Raw genomic sequence first — 19,068 nt, 5'->3', positions numbered from 1 at the left:
GCACCTAATAATGCTAGGCCCAGAAGGTCCTCGGGCCAGTCAGACAGGGAGCCAGGGAGGCAGCCCCACAAATGGGGTCCCTCGCTCTCCTGACTATGTAAGTCCTCGCTACAAAGGTAACAGACCCATCCTGGGTTATGTGTGGACTCCTCCAGCCCAAGGGGGGGGATCCAGACAAGCACCTAACCCAGGGAACTTCCCTCCAAACTTCCCACAGGAGGGCAGAAATTTACCAAACCCTGGGCAGAACTTTTTCCCCAGATATCCTCCCGACTTTCAGCCCCAAAACCATCCATCCTTCTTTCCCCAATTCCCTGAACCCAGACCACTGAATCCGGGAGAGGGGAGGCCAAGGGTGGAGGGGTACCCAAATCTTCCCAACCCGGGGTATTACCAGAGGAGGGACAGCTACCCTTCCCGGGATCAGCCCAGGGGAGAAAACAGGGCCCCGTATCAGCCTGAGCGGGTTTCCCAGTTAGAGCGCCAGGTTCAAAACATGGCGCGGGATCTGGGTCACATACTGAGGGCTCAGCAGAACCCTCAGATGGGCGTGCCGGCGCAGAACGCACCCAACTCTGGACCTGGTGCTCCAGAACAATGACGGGGGCAGCACCCCGATAACTCACCGGTTCCCAGGGAGGAGGCACAAAGGGAAGGGGGGTGTAAAGCCTTGGAGGAAGCTGCCTTCCTCACTTGTAAACAGCCCCTGGAAACCCAGGAACCGGAAACAAAATCTCTTGCCCCTGAAAGTCTGCCTCCTAAGGAGCAGAGGGGGGGTAGGAGAAACAAAAGACCCAAACAGACTCAGTTTGAGGAGGAGGTACAGATCTTCCGATTTGAGGGAGAGGGATCCTCAGAGGATCCTGGGAAAAGGATCTTCTCCTTCAGAGAGGGGGGAACTCCTCCCAAAGAAAAATGGGTCCCTAGGGATGCAAATCCAGACTGGGGAGATGTGGAGACTGAGCTACCGCCGCCCACCATCTCATCCCAGAACCAACAGCAAGAAAATCCCCTGGTTCAAACCCATCCTGGGGACTGCCTCCAAAAAGGGGGGGGCAGCCCAGAACCGGAACCAGGGGAACCCACAATGGCTCTGATCTCCAGTTGCCAACTTTTTCTTTCAGATTCCCAAGGCTCTCCACAGAATTCTGCCCAAATCTCTTCTCTTGCAATGTCCAAAACCAGAAAATTAGCCCACCAGTTGTCCAAAAATGTACATTATCTGTGCCCCCTTGAGGAGAAGGAGGGAAGATATTATGCCCCGGTACAAGTACAGGGGCAGGGTACAATCTCGGCACTGGTGGACACTGGATCTCAAGCTACCCTTCTGTCCAGAAGGGCCTTTGATGAACTGAATGCAGGAAGGGGAGAGAATTACCAAATTCCTCTCACCTCTCTTCCTGGACAACTGCAGAACTTTGACGGGAAGGAAATTCCCGTTGAGGGGACTGCAGACTTGGACATTAAGATCGGGCGACACAAGTTGAAACACCCGGTCATAGTTGTGACCCCAGAGGGCACCCCTTGTTTACTAGGGAATGACCTCCTGAGAAGGTTGTCACCCCTAATAGATTGCGTAAACAAGGTCCTCTGGACCCAGACTAGCCGACCAATAAAATTAAAACAGAGTGTCAACCATGTTAGTTTAAACGGCACATGCCACATGGTTGAACAAAAATCTGACCAAGTAGAATTTCACTTCCAGAATAGCCAAATTCCAGACGTGACAGTAATAGCAGTAGGACAAGAGACTGGTGATGGGGGGTCCTCTCTATTTCTGAAAATCAACCTTCCTTCCAGTCTAAAGTGGTATTCCACGCTGGAAGGAAACACTTTGAAATTCTATACCAATCCACAATCTGAAACTCCCACTCCTATAGTCCAGAAAGATGTGAAATCAGCTCAAAGCCTGGCTGATATTCAGCAAATTGGAGAGCAGTTGTTCATCCCTGTTCAGTTAAATGATGGGAAGGACTCTGTTCTCGCTCGAGTGTGTGTGAACAACGGTAAGAGCTTCATCAGCGAAGCCATGTTCCGCCAACTCCCAAAAGATCCAGCCATTCCCGCCTTCAAACTGATAGACAAATGGGAAATGGACCTGGAAGCACCTAATTCCAAACATCTCCTGCCAAGCAGGTGTATGCTCAAAATCTCCATTGGCAACAAGAGCATAGTCCACAATTGTTGGGTCGTGCGAGACGTCCCTGCCGCCTTTTACTTAGGCAGTGACATTCTCAATCGCTTTGCCATTAGTTTGGACCTAATAAACTTCAAAGCTTGGTCCCGATTAGCGGATAATCCCATGGGCTTTGATGATCCAGAAAAAGCATTTAGGTCAGCTCAATTGCTACCTTATGCAGTTGAAATTCAGGTTAAAGAGGAAGTCACCATCCCAGAAAGGACCCGACAATTCTCCCTGGAAGTGAAAGTTAAAAGAGGACAACATTTGAAAAACCCTGATGCTTACATACATCTAAACGCTTCTCTCCAACAGCAAGGGTTGGGGGTAAACCCAACTCCATTAGTCAACATAGAACATGACACCATTCTAATAGAGGTGGATAACAGCGACTTAAAGAGTATTACTCTAGCCGCAGGCACCATTATTGGAATGGCGGTTGATGACCGACATTTCTCCATTGATCTTGTAAATGAACTGTTAGGACCAATCCCCAAGGACTGTGTTGACAGTGACAGTGAGGACAATACAACACCAGACAGGATTTTCACCCGGCATGGGGGGAACTTCCTGGTGTACACTTCCTGCCCCTATGGTAAGGAAGATGTGACGTGTGACTTCAGGAGGGATGAGGTGATTTTCCAGGTTCATGAAGGGTGCCTTGCCCACCTGAAGCCTCCAGTCCAAATCAGCACTCTGACCAGGGACTTCTCCACCCAGCTGGAGGAGGCCGCGGAGATAGCCAAACCAGAAGTCTTTCCAGGCTTCAGGCAGATGGTGGAAGAGAGAGTCAACCTAGCTGATGCCTGTGTGACTCTGGAACAAAAGCAAAAGTTGAAACAAGTTTTCTTGGATTTCCAAGATCTCTTTGCGGTAGACTCATATGACTGTGGTCGCACTGACATCCACACAACAACAATCCCCACGGACCCTGGCATGACTCCTGTGTTTGTGAAGCAATATCGTTTGCCTCTCGCATCAATGGAGTCCCTTACCGAAATAATTAAGAACCTTGAGTCCCGGGGAATAATCCGTCCCGTCCACAGCACCTTCAATAATCCGGTGCTGGGAATATTGAAGCCAAACGGCCAGTGGAGACTCTGCGCCGACCTCAGGGAGCTCAACAAACGGGTCCATACTTCCCGATGGCCTCTTCCCTACATTGACCAAGGGCTGGCCCAGATCCAGGGGTCACAGGTATTCACTGCAATAGACCTGACCAATGGATACTGGACTGTGCCTGTCAGTAGGGAGGACCAATACAAGCTGGCTTTTACCTTTGGGGGCCAGCAGTACACATGGACCCGGACTCCCTTCGGATACCTCAACTCCGGCAATGAATTCAATATTTTCCTACATAAGGCCATGCCCGACCTGGGTGCGAGGGGTAACCTGGCTTATGTAGATGATGTCCTCATCAAAAGCTCAACTGTTGAGGAACACATAGCGGAGATCCGTTATGTTCTGACACAGTTGAGGGCCGCCGGAGCAAAACTTTCCTTTCAGAAAGCACAGTGGTGTAGAACCCGTGTTAATTTCTTGGGGCATGAGATTACTCCTCAGGGTCTCTGTCCCCAGGAAAAGAAAGTGGAAGCACTTCAGAAACTGAAAGACCCCACAACTCTGCGGGAACTAAGGAGCCTCCTTGGACTGACTAATTACAGCAGAAAGTTCATTGAGGGCTACGCAGAGATCACCAGACCCCTGATTCATCTCCTGAAGGGGGGGGTCAAGTGGGAATGGGGTCCAGAACAAGCCGAGGCCGTAAAACAACTCAAAAGAAGCCTCTCACAAGCGCCTTGCCTAGCTTACCCGGTCAGAAACAAGGAGTTCTTCCTGGAGACAGGGTTCTCTAATACGTGCTTGACGGCAGTATTATATCAAAAGCATGACAAGGTCAATAAAGTAATCTCCTATGCGAGCAAAACTTTATCCTCTGTGGAGGAAAAATTCAACGATTGTGAGAAGGCACTCCTGGCAACGGTGTGGGCATTGAAGAATTACCGCCCGTTCATCCAGGGGGAACACATCATAGTGGAGACTCCACACCAGCCTCTGCAATATCTCCAAAGTGACAGAATCCGGGCCGGAAATGTGAGTAATTCCCGAATTACTTCCTGGATTCTGTCAATGCAAGGCTTTCCTGTGGAGGTCAGATATGGCCAAAACAAGAAGAGTCCCCTCGCGCAAGGTCTGGCGGACTTGCATGATTGTGCCAGAGAAAACTGTCTCGAGGACGAAAGTCTAAAAACAAAGGACAACATGGAGGCATACCTTAATTCCCCACACAAAGTCTTTGAAGAAGACAAGTGTGAGGGAATGCCCACTGTGTATGTGGATGGATGCTCTTACCATGTTGACAACGACGGGGAGAAAGAACTAGTGGCCGGCGTAGGGAATGCATGGGTGAATGAGTCCCCAGAACCCTCCGCTGGATACAAAATTGGTCCCCGAAGTAGTCAGGTGGCAGAATTGATGGCTGTGCATCATGCCATCCTCACTGCTGTCCAGCATCAACTCCACGAACTGGTCATAATCACAGATTCGGATTATGTACGGAACGGGTTCGTGGAGCACCTGGTTAATTGGAAAACCAGAGGCATGTTATGTGCTAACAACAAACCCTTGAAACATGGGAAGTTGATCCAAAACATTGATGATCTGGTCACATCGAATGGGATGACCATCTACTGGAAAAAGATCAAGGGTCATTCCAAAGTAGAGGGACCAGACAAAACTGGAAATGACTTAGCTGATCAGCTGGCCAAAACCGGGGCCATCCAAGGGGATCTAATTGAGATTGAGTCCCTGTTGGGGGAAATCCAGGTCAATGCTATCACTAGGTCCCAGACAAATGCTCACAACGACCTTTCAATTGCACAATGGAGCAAGGAGACCCCTGATGCTGATTTGATTACCGCTCAGAAGGGGGATCCAATTATTGGTAAATTTTACCAGCACCTTGAGGACCCTGAGAACTTTCCCCTGACGGATACCGATTACATTGGGAAAGAGGACCTAAGAGTGTTGATGAAATGTCCAAAAATGTTCCGGATCCAAGACGGTTTGCTGGTAAGGAAATCCAAAGCTGGCCACGATCAGTGGGTGGTTCCTACCTCATTCCGAAGCCTGATGTTAAGTCACGCCCATGATGCGGCCACCGCCGGTCATAGGGGGTTTCACACAACACTGGAAATCTTAAGAGAGGTTGCATACTGGCCACACATGGGCCAGGACCTCAACCAATATTTGAAGGGTTGTCTTGTGTGTGCACAATTTCAGCCATCATCCCTCACGCACCGGGCGCCTTTACAAAAGAGGGGAATGACACTGCCATGGTCAGATTTGCAAATCGACTTTGTAGGCCCTGTGATTCGCTCGGCTAGGGGGAATAAGTACATGTTGACTGTGACATGCTTGTTTACCAAGTGGGTGGAATGTCTCCCAGCCCCAAATTGCAAGGCAGAAACTGCAGCTGCCTTGATGATTAACCACATCTTTTCCCGTTTTGGTCTACCTCAAAGGATTGAGTCAGACAGAGGTAGCCACTTCACCAGTGAAGTAATGACAAAGATGTGGGAGATACTGGGGGTCAAGAGAAAGCTGCATATTGCTTATAGACCAGCTTCTTCTGGGGCAGTGGAGAGATATAACCGAACCATTGTGAGCATCTTAAAAAAGTTTGTGGCAGATTCTGGGCCAAGTTGGGATATCCGATTACCTCTGGTCCTAATGGCTATCAGATCTACCCCTTCATCTGCAACCAAAATGTCACCATTTGAGTTGATGACTGGACGCAAGATGGTGCTTCCTCAGCATTTGCTCTACAGGACCCAAGAGCAGACACTGATAAATGCCTCCACTACTCATGAGTATGTAGAGAATTTAAGGAAACACCTCCAACATGCTTTTGCTTATGCTCAGCGGAATCTAGAAAGATCGGCTGATAGCATGAAGACCCATTATGACCTGAAAACTTCCAGGAAGGAATATCAGGTGGGAGACCGGGTCTATCTATACAACTTCCAAAGGAACCAGGCCAAGCAGCGCAAATTTTTGCCTACATGGAAGGGACCCTTTGAGATCGTCGATAAGATCTCCCCTGTGGCCTACAAGATCCGCATCCCGAAAGGCGGTTCGGCAGAGGGGGAAGACAAGTGGGTCCACATAAACCAGTTGAAGTGTTGCCATCCCAGGCACACTCTGCAACAACTGGAGGAATCCTCTGGAATCCTAGCGGGTACTGTCTCAGACTAATTCAGTTCCAACCATAAAACCTACCACATCTAGTCTCTAAAATATTGTGATTTGCATGAAACTGTCTTAGTTATACTGTTTTTTTTATCAAAATAAGAATGTAATGTTTCGTCATGATGAAATGCATATGCTGTCCCACCATCTCAACAGTGGTGGAAAAACGTCTATGAGTAGGTATTGCCGCTCTTCCTTTGTCGTCCTAGGAGAAAGAAAACCTGAAGACGGGCCAAGGAGGATGATACGGAGACCGGGAACGAAGATCCAATGGGCCCAGTGGACCGCCCAATAATCCCATCAGGACTGGCGAGGAGAACCGATCGATCAGTACCGGATGGAGAAGAAGATGATGAACTGTGCCATCTATTGGAAGAAGATGAGGAAACATCCCAGGTCTTGCGAGTCCCATTCGTGAAATAGAATGGCCATCGCAAGAGGGGGGCTTGTGGGATGTATTTACCCATGCATCCGAGCCATACCCCAAAACTGTGCAGTACTGACATGGAAAACCATGATGGCCAGAGCTTCCCAGAAAATGCACAGGGAAATGCATGAAGAATAGGCTGCCACTCATTTTTGCCGATGTTATGGGCACAGAAGGACACTGCCTAAAACCACCATTGGACTACCCACACAGTAGTCTGAAACCATTGGGAATGGCAATGCTGATTGCCAAATGCAACCTAGAATTGTTGGGAATTCATTTTCTTAAATCCCAAAAATGGGTGCAGTACCAGTACTCACCACTATCCAAAAGCCGGCAGTTTAAAACCACCCTGTGTTTCTCTGAAGGCAAGCCAAAGTGCCTATTTCAAACATTGCAATATGTGCAAAATATTCACTGAATACCAGCAGACATTTGGTAGAATGGAGTTTTGTGTGCCTACAAAATCTGGGAAATGAAGAGCCCAGAAAAATGCTTATAACAAGACTGGCTGCGCTGTGGATTTCAGCAGTTTAAGTTGCATTGGACTGAAAGACACTACAAATCTAAATGTTCAAATTGACTGAGTGACCTACTTTTGAGTGTCACATAGGTTGAAATTGTTTAAATGTCATAGTTTTAAACTTAGAATCAGCCTTCTAGCTGCATATGTAAAAAAATGTCTTGACTTAGACTGGGGAACAAAAAGTGACATTTTATCTGAAACCTGGCTTAAGGAACTGAATTCTGCCTGGCAACTACCCCCGTCAGAAGGGAAACTTGAGTCACAGCTGTGTTCCCAGGCCAACCTTCCTTTTGCTGCCCACACTAAGGATATGCCATCTATCTGATAATTGAATTATCTGTGCTCTGCAGGAGAGTGAACAAAGCCCTCTTCACTCAGGCAAAGGTTTTTTATTATTACCGCAGTCGTAAAATGTAGCTTCCTCTTGGCAGGAGCTGGGAGGGGCACTGCCTGTGAGAGCAAGCTGGCTTGGCAGAACTGGATTAACCAGAAATTCAACCTTGTGCTGAGGGTAAACCACACCCCTTTGGAGCCAGAACATAACTTTAAAAAGATGAATAACTCATAGAGCGGACATGTGAAAATTTTATAAAGGACACCCTAATTCTTGTGATTTTTCTGCCCACATTTTAAGAGGTTTTTCGACCCGGTGGCATGTTCAGGGGGGTTTTAGCGGAAAAGTGGATATTACTCTAAATGTATGCATGTTAAAAATCTGAAACTTCATCAGTTCATGTCCCTACTCCCTGCACACATGTATGTAAAGTTGGGTCCATGTCAGAAATTGCAAAATCAGTTAAAAAGTGAAATATGTGCCAGTTCTGAATGCAAGCTCCCAGGAAGAGCAGAGTTTGAACAGGGGATACCTCCTGTAATGCATGATGGGTGCATATGATTTTAAAACAATATGTACCTCTGCAAATATGTATTTGTTTCAAATCTAGATTTGTGTGTAAGTTGACAGGAGGAGTGGACTTTCTGCAGGCTGTAAAATGACATCACGCTGACTCACAGTTCATTCCCCAATCAAATGATAAATGGAAGTTTGACCAATTAGAAGCTGAGAGAGAGGTAGGGTCAGTGATGCTAGAACACACCCACATTCTAAACACATAAAAGCAGACAGACAGGACAGATAGGGACCTTCCAAATCCATCTGCAGCGGGACGCTCTGCCGGAAAAATCCATACTTACCTCCATCAACCTCCAGAAAGCCAAACTAGAGACTTCAATCTATCCAGAACTAAGAGACCAGACCAGAGAGAAAGCAGTGCTGTACCCAGAGAGACCCAGACCAGCAGAGAGAGCTGACCCAGATCACTGTGAAGTGCAGAGGCCAGACCAGACCAGAGTCCAGTCTAAAACCCTGACCAGATCCGTGATGAGGCCCATTTAATCCAAGAATATAGTGTGAGTACCTAGAAAACTGTGCAGAACCAATCTCCTAGTTAAAATAATATAATTCAACCTATTTTAATCTAAGTAGAACTGTCTCCTAACTGTCACCTGTCACTTGTAAAGCTGTCACCTGTGATTTGCTAGTTGCAAGCTGCACTTGTCATTTTGAGCTTTTAAAATTTCAAATCTGAAAAACGACCTTTATTTAATCGCTCATATCTCCGCAACCGTTTGTGCTAGAGACTTGCAGTAACTTTTATTTGGAAGCTGAGATCCTAGGCTTTCCTAGGACCCCAAAACGAATTTTACCGCGATTTGCAAATTTCTTCACGTGTAAAACTGCTGCCGCTTGCTTCCATTTGCCAGAAATTCGTTTAACCTGCTAACTATCCCTGCCCCATTGCTAGTGTGAGCCTGGACTAATATTAACTAGATACCACTCACCCTGAACCTCTGAAAGGGAATTAAAAAGCATTTCCAGCATATTTCTCATCCATTGCTAGCACATATCAAAGCATTTGGGCCTGTGTTTTCAAAACTCCTATCTGTGTCTTAAACTTCTGTTGTCTAAGCTTGGGGGGGGATTGAACTGATTACATTGATTGTATTTCTGAGAACTGTGTGCTTTCCTCCCATTCCCTTGCATTGCATAAAGAGGGGGGAGTGGATAGCCAGAGAAAAGTGATTACATTGTTTGGTTGAAATCATATTGAGTATTTTCTGTATTGCATTCATTGAATATTGCATCCACCTGAGCTTACATAAAGCATCCTCTACCACATTATACTTTTGTTCCTATTTACCAGTGTGCTACCTTATCCATTTCATGTCAACTCATTGGTGATTATAAGAAGTGTGCTAGTGCCAGATTCTCCGTTGTTAATCTTCATCATATCAGATTAAGTGTGCTATTCAATTATTAATTTATTATAAAGCGTGATATAATATATATTGTTTAAATTATCAAATAAACCTTTTAAACTTGCAAAACAGAACTACTTCTTGGCTCAGTGGGGTCAGGGGGATTCCAAGAGAGGGGTGTTATATAGGGGTAGTCATCCAGAACGCATGAACTGGACCTAAAGATATATCAATAAGGGTTTTCATTCAGTATTATAGACTAGGCGTTGACTTAGCTGTAGTGTTGAATTGAATCCTCTTACAACACCCATCCCCAGAAAGTCTGGTGGTACAGGCAGCATCTTCTACTGACATCAAGACTGCTTACCCTACCGTCCCACAGGACAGGGGCGATAAAAAATATGATGCTATGGCTAAGAAAGTCTTTTCAGCATGTAGCATGGCGTTAAAATCTATTAATGCTACTTGCACCCTTGCTAGATTTAGCCATACACTTTGGGAGTGTGCTTCTACAGCGGCTGACTGCATCCCGGAGGGAGAAGAAAGGGAGGCGTTCCTAAATATCATAAAGGACGGTAAAGACTCTATGTGCGAATCCCTGCAGATGGGCATTGATTCGGCTGACAGTATCAGCAGAGCAATGGCGGCAAGTACTACAACCAGGAGATTTGCTTGGTTGAGAAAGTCTAGTTTTGCCCCTGATGTGCAAGCCAGGCTCTTGAACATGCCATTTGATGGCTCTTCTTTGTTTGGGAAAAAGGTGAGTGACAGTTTAGAAAAACTGCAAACATCAAAGGCAGCAGCAAAATCCCTAGGTGCTGCAATCCGTCAGACACCTTTTCGTCCCACAGGAACCTCTGCGAGAGGCAAGTCTTTTCGCATCTACTCCGCATTCGGAAGAGGTAGAGGACGACCGGCTCAAAGGGGACAAAGAAGAACTACCCGAGGTGGACGGGGTAGATATTCAAAAGCCGCAGCAACAGCAGGTGCCTCTTTACCATCGGCATCTGCGTCAGCTGCCCCAAAACCACTCTGAGGACTTCCCTCACAAGACACCTGTAGGAGGCAGGTTAACTCAACATCTGGCGGAATGGCAGGCTATCACGTCAGATGCTTGGGCATTGGAGACAGTTGCACAAGGTTACTGCCTGCCTCTCCTACGCATACCTCAGAGTCATCCGCCGGGGATCAGCTCTCAAAAAGCTCCAGATCCGCACCTCTTGCACGGAATTTTAGACCTGCTAGAGAAAGGTGCCATAGAACCGGTACCTGTAGCGGAGAGGAACAAGGGCTGGTTCTCCCCTTACTTTCTCATACCAAAGAAAGACGGAGGACTGAGACCCATCTTGGACTTGCGAAAATTGAACAAATTCCTCAGGAAAGACAAATTCAAGATGGTAACTCTCTCTCAGATCCTTCAGGCCCTTCAGTTCCAGGACTGGTTGGTATCTCTGGACCTTCAGGACGCTTATTTCCATGTGCCAATCCATCTCAAACACAGGAAATATCTGAGGTTCGCCATTGGCAACTCTCATTATCAATTTCGAGTGCTGCCATTTGGCCTGATCTCCGCCCCGAGGGTCTTCACCAAGTTAATGTCGGTAGTGGCTGCAAGTCTAAGGAGGGAAGGGATTCACGTCTACCCCTACCTGGACGATTGGTTGATCAGAGCTGTATCTTCGGAACAAGCTCAGATCCAGCTAGATCATGTTTGCCACTCCCTTCACAGACTGGGCTTCTCCCTCAATTTAAAGAAGTCACAAATGATACCTTTGCAGAGACTCCAGTTCATCGGAGCGATCCTGGACACTTCCCTGGGAAAAGCCTCGCCACCAGAGGTGAGGGCTCAAGATATTCTACAGATGGTCACCAAGTTTCAAAATGCCCAACGTCTCCCAGCCTTCGACTTTTTGAGGTTGCTAGGCCTCATGGCATCCTGTATTTTCCTAGTGCCAGAGGCTCGCCTGAGAATGAGATCTCTCCAGTCGGCACTGAGAACTCAGTGGTCACAATTCTCAGGGAAAATGACAGATCTTCTTCAGGTTCCCGACAGGGTGGCTCGAGACCTTCAGTGGTGGGCCTGTCAGGAGAACATTCTGAAAGGAGAGCAGTTTTGGCAACCTTGGCCGGAGATAACAGTAGTCACGGATGCCTCACTCACGGGGTGGGGAGCCCATGCCAACGACTTGACCATCAGTGGTCGTTGGTCTCCATCGGAGTACAGACTACATATCAACCTGTTAGAGCTGAGGGCCATCAGACTTGCGCTGAAGGCTTTTCTGCCATCTGTACAAGGAAAGAATGTCCTGATAATGACGGACAACACAGCGGCCATGCATTACCTCAACAAAAGAGGAGGCGTAGGATCACTACCTCTGTGCAGAGAAGCGATGCAGCTCTGGTTTTGGGCAATCCAAGAAGGAATCTCTCTATCGGCAGTTCACCTAGCCGGAGAGAAGAACTTGACAGCGGACGCTCTGAGCAGGCAGCGCACAGTCTCCCACGAGTGGGAACTAGCTCAGGAAGTCCTTCAAGAGATCTTCGCCCTTTGGGGAACCCATCAGGTGGATCTGTTCGCCACCAGTGTCAACAGGAAGTGCGATCTGTTCTGTTCAAGGGAATTTCCCCCGAGAGGAGCTCTGGGAGACGCGTTCATAGTGGACTGGGAGTTTCCACTCCTGTACGCGTTTCCACCGGTCCCTGTCATTCCTCAAATGATCAGGAGGTTGAGAAGATTCTGGAAAACCATGATCCTAATTGCCCCGGATTGGGCCAGGAGAACGTGGTACCCGGACCTTCTAGACTTGTCCATCTGCCCTCCAATTCGACTTCCACTCAGAGAGAATCTGCTCTCACAGAAGGGAGGTCAGGTTCTCCATCCAGACATCAAAACCCTCATCCTTCACGCTTGGCTTCTGAAAGGCTGAGGTACAAGGATTGGGACCTCCCTGATGACGTTATGGAGGTGTTGCTTTCGGCAAGAAGGCCAGCAACAAAATCTTTATACCGCTGCCGTTGGAACAGATTTTGCAGCTGGTGTAGGGAAAAGAATATCGATCCCTTTTCATGTGGTACACCAATGGTTTTGTCCTTCCTACTTTATTTAGCGAATTCAGGCCTTCAAGTTGGCACCATCAAGGGCTATCTTGCAGCGCTATCCATCTTTAAGCGCACTGCGGAAGAACCATCCTATTTCAAGTTACCCTTGGTAATACAGTTTCTAAAGGGGTTAACTAACGTTTATCCCCCAAGACCATTCCAGGTTCCCCTATGGGATTTAAATTTAGTCCTAACTTTCCTGATGGACACACCTTTCGAACCACTCCACTCTTGTTTGTTAAGATTTCTTACCCTTAAGACTGTTTTATTAGTAGCACTTACATCTGCTAGAAGGGTGAGCGAGTTACAAGCTCTTTCTTGTAAACCCCCTCATACAATCTTTCACAAAGACAAAGTTGTTCTGCAAGTGAAGCCTAATTTCCTCCCAAAGGTGGTTTCTGAATTTCATATCACACAGAAGATTACCCTTCCATCTTTCTATCCTCCTCCCCATCCGGGGAAAGAGGAAGAGAGGTTACACAGACTGGACCCAAGAAGGGCTTTAAGTTTTTACATTAGTAGACTGGCTAGGATAAGACAAGCAGACCAGCTGTTTGTAGGCTACGCAGGTCACAAGCTGGGGCTACCGATAACTAAGCAGACCATTTCCAGATGGATTATTTTAGCCATTTTGGAATGTTATAAACTGGCAGGAAAAGAGCCCCCTCAAAATCTTAGGGCTCATTCGACCAGAAGTATCGCAGCTTCATCGGCCTCAAAAGAGGAGTGCCGGTTCGAGACATTTGTGCGGCTGCCACATGGTCGTCCGTCCATACCTTTACACGGTTTTACAACTTGGATTCCTCCTCCAGTCAGGAAACTAGGTTTGGAAGGGCAGTATTGCACTCTATTCATCAATAAGAGGAAGCATGAAGTCAGTACTCCCATCTCCAATAACAGAATACTGCTATGGGAGCCTATATAAGATAAGGAATACGTCGGAGGACACAATCCCTTCGAAGAACAAGTTACTTCTTACCTTGTAACGTTCTTTCGATGGGATGTTCGACCCTCCCATCCATCCCTGCAGTACTACATCCCTTGTTGTTGCAGCTTACGCTCCTTCAGGGTGATTAGTCGAGTCCAGAAAGAATTATTGTGGGCTACAAAACGGAACTGAGCAACGGACGCTGCGCGCGGCCTTTATAGGCAGGATGACGTCGACGTCGATACGGCGGTTGTCGAGGGACATCGACTCGGCGGACGTCGACGCGCAGCACTCTCTAGAGAGAAAAAATTTACAAGGCCAGCAAAGCTGGAAAGAGATATCTAAGATAAGGAATACGTCGGAGGAACATCCCATCGAAAGAACGTTACAAGGTAAGAAGTAACTATGTTCTTCTCTAGCATAACTGCAGTCAGAGAGATACTAGATAACATACTTAATAACCCAACCAACAGCCCCCAGACAAGATTAAAATCACAGTACTAGTCAATTCAAGATAGCACGCCCTTCTCCCCCTGCCCCCATGGTTTTCCTGGCCTATACTTTTGATGCAAGTTAGATTAATTGATGCTATATCAGATGGCTGTTAGTGATATACTCAATTGGTCACAGTTATACATAATGTGTAATGAGAGATCAAATAGCAATGTGTTCAATTTAATTTGTTCATTTTAATTTATTTAATCAGATATGTGCTAATGTTCTCTTTTTTGTTTGTTATATGTTCTCTTTATCCTATATATCCTTCCATGTTCCCTCCCTTTCTCTCTGTCTACAACACAGTAATTTATTACATATTCTTAATTCATATAATCATGTTATTTTTGATTTTTGGTTATTTATTTATTGAAACCAGCCCGGATTTGATAAAAGGCAAGAGTACTGCTGAAACACGTGTGATCCAAGGGCAATTTTCTCATGTATACACAGGAGTGTTTGCACGAATTAAAGTTAATTCTTGATTTACACATACTCCCTTGTGGCGTAAGTTTATGAGGAGTGTCAAATAATTAAATCTTGCCATCAGAGGTGGGGTCTAGACCTCTGTTTCCTCCCAAGATTGCGACACCGACCCAAAAAGGAAAAATAAATAAGGTCGCACAGCACAGAGTAAGTTGATGCAACTACCCCCAATTTGCATACAAAAACGCATACATTAATGACAGTGGCTCCAAACACGGAAGAGTATTCTTCTTTGAGTGTAAACTAAACAAGCAGGGTGGTAAAGAAGCACTCAGTCATGCACACTTATGTGAAAGAGTGACAATGCATTATACTTTGGCACATTGTGGGTTTGTGGACTTTCAATTTTAAGCGGCCATTCAAAATATTGTCAAATTACATTGCTGTCTTAAGTATGATCCTACCATGTTAGCAGCTCTTAACCCCGGAACCTAATTCTGTATCATACATCAGTAGATCACATTCCGTTTGCCAATATGAATTGAAAAAAGGCAATGCTGGTAAGGAAGTAGAATGCAGATCTGTAATCCTCTAACACGTATTCTGAAAGTCCTGATTCTGTGTCCCAGACTTCTATTTACAGCTAGCTATTCGTTTAGGTTTTCTTAATTTGCTGAAGGAAGATGGAGGGGTTTTGAGCAATGTTTGTCAGGCCACATGCTTATAACTTGATGTTCACTTGAATGTATTTATTGCAGGCTCTGTTGTGTCCGTGTACCACAAAACACACCTCTTTGATGTTGAGTTAGAAGGAAGAGTCTCTCTAAAAGAAAGCAAATTCACCATCCCTGGTTCTGAAATTCCTGCCCCAGTCAGCACGCCAGTTGGAAAGGTAGGCACTGTGAATTGCAGAGAGATAACTTTGAAAGTTGAAAACATTTTAGAATATGGAGGTTCAAATAATGCCAGTGTAAAAATAAAAGTTTAATTGTTACTAGTAATCTAGAGTATTACACGCCATGCCATTTGGAATTGGTTTTGCCGGCAGAGTGGTAGAAGAACATTGCTTTCTATCCCCACCCTCCCTCACCTCGCACCCCACGTGATGGGAATCCACTGCAAAGGCTGTCTGACAAGCATAAATGGCAAGTGGCATTTGCTTTTTTTTGTTGTAGCATAACTGAGTTTAAAAACACAACATGAAGGTGATTTTGTCTGATTTTATGTTTGATATTGCATGCTGGTTTGCAAAGGATGAAAACTGTGTAGAGGGGATCCAACAACATGTAAGTGCCAATGTTGGTGGGCCCCTCTTTTCCAGCAAAGTCCATACAAGCATGTAGCAAGTAGAAATATTTGCTGTGAGCAGGAGATGCACTGGAAGCCTTATTTGAAGCAAAGATTTTACTAAGTTCTTTGGATCTATTCAAATACAGTTATTTTTGTCATTCAGGTTGGTCTAGCTGTGTGTTACGATCTGCGTTTTCCAGAAATGTCATTGACACAGGTCCAGAAAGGGGCAGAAATTCTGACATTTCCTTCAGCCTTTACTCTGACTACTGGGTTGGCACACTGGGAGGTGAGCTGTTCTATCCTTCATATTTACTAAGAATATTCAGCATTTAATAGGATTCTCAGATATGAGTTGTTTAAATGATGCTTTTACACCATCCTGTCTCTGTCCCTCTCACTCATTCACCTACTCTCTCTCTCGTTTTCTTTAGGTGCTTCTGCGGGCTCGTGCCATAGAAAATCAGTGCTATGTGATAGCATCAGCACAGACTGGTTCACATAGTGAGCGTCGGACCTCATATGGTCATGCCATGGTAGTGGATCCCTGGGGCAGTGTTATTGCTCAGTGTCAAGAAGGGACAGGTGTTTGTTATGCCGAGGTTAACCTTGACTACCTTCATCGCATCCGTGAGGAGATGCCAGTCTCTTACCACCGGAGAACTGACTTGTATGGCAAAATTGCTGAGTAGCCCAACTTCGTAACAACAACCTTTTCCTTTCTATTCTCTTTGTTCAGCCAAGAAATCATCCAGTCTGCACCTCTGCCCCATCTACCATCATTAATGTGCAATCAAATCGATCTCAGAAAACCATATTAAGTGAATTGATACCTTACAATTGGACTGCTACCGACCAGGCAGACCATGAACAGTATTGATAGATAAATAAGTTGTTGAGCACACTGACTGACCTTTTGGCCATGCATGTAATCCTAAAGCATTTTAAGTGCTAACACACTTTTTCCAGTTTGCTGGGATTGTTATTCCTAGTTTATGGATAATCATGGTCTAAAAGTGTCCACAGCCTTTGTCTATGGTTTCTGTTGTTATTGGTGATCTCCACGGACTGTGTGGGCATGACTATCAAATTCCTCCCCGATTTTTAAAACTGACCAGCTCACAGTATTTGCAGGATTTAGGTACTTAGTAATGGCAGTGCGTGTACTGCTCTGACTGAGAACAATATGTCATTTTCAGTAGTATGCAGAAAGTGCCTTTCATTAAAAAAACACAGGTCGGTGTGAGAAATCCAAAATGTATGTGTCTCATAGTTTGTGATTCAGGTAGACATTTGTAAGCATTCTGTAATTTTTGTCCTCCATAAACATAACATTCAGTAGAATGTTCTAGGACTTCAAACTACAGTGGAACATACCTAGTGTGTCTCCATGCAGAAAATGCACAGTGTGGGCTGGAATAGTGGTGAATGTACACATTTCATATCTCATCAAAGAAAAACATACGGGTAGATAGACATTGTTCATCCTTAGGGTAACAAAGTAATGAACCAGAGTGGAGGATGATGAAGTTACACTGAGAATATTGTTCTAGAACTGCCAGACTAGAGTAGTTAGTAAAGAGGCTTTAAAAAGGCATTCATGATTCAGGAACCTGTCAAAGAAGCTTGCAAGATTTTAAGATATACTGGAAGGGGGACTCTGATGAAGATGGTGGTTATCCCATAGCAGGTCAGAAAGCGAAAGTGGTTACTCAGCTTCTGATGCCCACCAAATTGATGCTGGCTGCATCTTGGAAACTACCGAGAGGCCCGATAGAAGGGTAATGGTGGGTGAGGGTATGGATTCTGGCGGCCATGGAGGAAATAAGCGTCATACTTAATAATTCATACGAACTGTTGGTGACTCCACATAATTCAATTCCTAAGTGTCCATGAGCACAAGACCCACATGCCGCAAATCCTTCGACGCGTTGAGTTACTGTTATTATTGTGATGATGAATTTTGCCATTGCTGGAATTGGTGATCTTTTCTTTATTTTTGTTTTACATTTTTGATTTGTTGTTGTTAAGGTGATAGCTCTTACTTTGTGATAATTTACAGAAAATGTTAAAGCTTGGGGTAAAAAGATTGAATCAAGATTTCTGACACCAGGTAATCTGCAGGCTTGTATACGAGGCAATTGAAATTGAATCAAGAATTCCTTTTTTTCTTTTTTTTGTATTTGGATTTTGGTTGCTCTAAGTCAACCTTGCACAACAATATACAAAAACACAATAAAAACATGTTGAATTCATATTAATAACAAACATATTGTCTAAACTCTATCTCATATAGAAGTTAGAATTCATACTACACCTTATTAAGCTAACTAAAATCACAGAAAGGGGTTACTCTTCAATATTTTTTCTGTCAGATTGGCTGCTGCTCAATGTTGTCATTTCTGCCTCTTGAAGAATCTTTAACACTGCAATCGTGACTAATATTGCATCGCCACTAGAGATTCGTGCAAATAAAAGGTTCAACATTTATTGCTTCGGAAAAGTGAATAAAACGCTCCAAATACAAAGTTTTAACCATTGCCAATGCTGTAAAATATAATACAATATGGTCTCTATACTGTACCACTGTCTGATCCCTACATAAAGTGCAACCTACATTCCTCTCCACAGACTGAGACCTCATCTGACAGATCTCACCCGTGGGGAAAAGGTTCAACATGTATCATAAAAACTGCATGGCCCAATGTGAATTTGGAAATGTATTTAGGTATTTTGGAATATGTTCCAATGACTTGTCCAAGCTATCATGCAATTTGAACCGTCTTACTCTTGTCATTGTGGCCATCCAGTCCGTTCTTAGCAGAGCCTTCCTGACTTCATTCGGGTACTTCTCAAAAACAGATGTTGTTAGTTCCACATTTGCTAAAATACTCCCTGCTCTCCTCCTAAATTTGGCAGCAGCCTTGAGCCCACCAGCTTGCTGAACGCTTGCCAAATCTTCATACAGTGGATCTTTCGTGAGCACCAAGAACATTCTATATAGTGGCACAATTCTTTGATCTACTATACAGTTCAATTAGGCTAATCCTAATTCAAACCTCAATGAGACTATTGGCACGCATTCTGGCAGCCCTAGCGCCCACTTCCATACTCTGGATTCAATCTTGTCAAATGAGAGTGAGAGCAATTTATCTCTACACCATATAAAAGTCCTGGCATTGCCTTCC

General features: G+C 45.3%; 1 protein-coding gene across 4 annotated transcripts in view; it reads left to right on the top strand.

The window, feature by feature from the left end:
- The window catches only part of NIT1 (nitrilase 1), a 696,241-nt gene extending 678,093 nt beyond the window's left edge, over nucleotides 1-18,148 (top strand). For all 4 annotated transcript variants that reach the window (XM_069607184.1, XM_069607185.1, XM_069607186.1 and 1 more), the window contains 3 exons: nucleotides 15,349-15,482; nucleotides 16,044-16,169; nucleotides 16,315-18,148. In XM_069607184.1, the coding sequence (XP_069463285.1) occupies nucleotides 15,349-15,482; nucleotides 16,044-16,169; nucleotides 16,315-16,572 (518 nt within the window). In that variant the 3' untranslated portion in view covers nucleotides 16,573-18,148. The remainder of the gene's footprint in view (nucleotides 1-15,348; nucleotides 15,483-16,043; nucleotides 16,170-16,314) is intronic.
- The last annotated feature ends 920 nt before the right edge of the window (nucleotides 18,149-19,068 follow it).

This window comes from Ambystoma mexicanum, chromosome 1p (genome assembly GCF_040938575.1).
Source record: "Ambystoma mexicanum isolate Mex_15411 chromosome 1p, UKY_AmexF1_1, whole genome shotgun sequence".
Lineage (NCBI taxonomy): Eukaryota > Metazoa > Chordata > Amphibia > Caudata > Ambystomatidae > Ambystoma > Ambystoma mexicanum.
The sequence above is the reverse complement of the archived record's forward strand: the minus strand, read 5'-3'. Positions and strand labels throughout refer to the sequence as shown.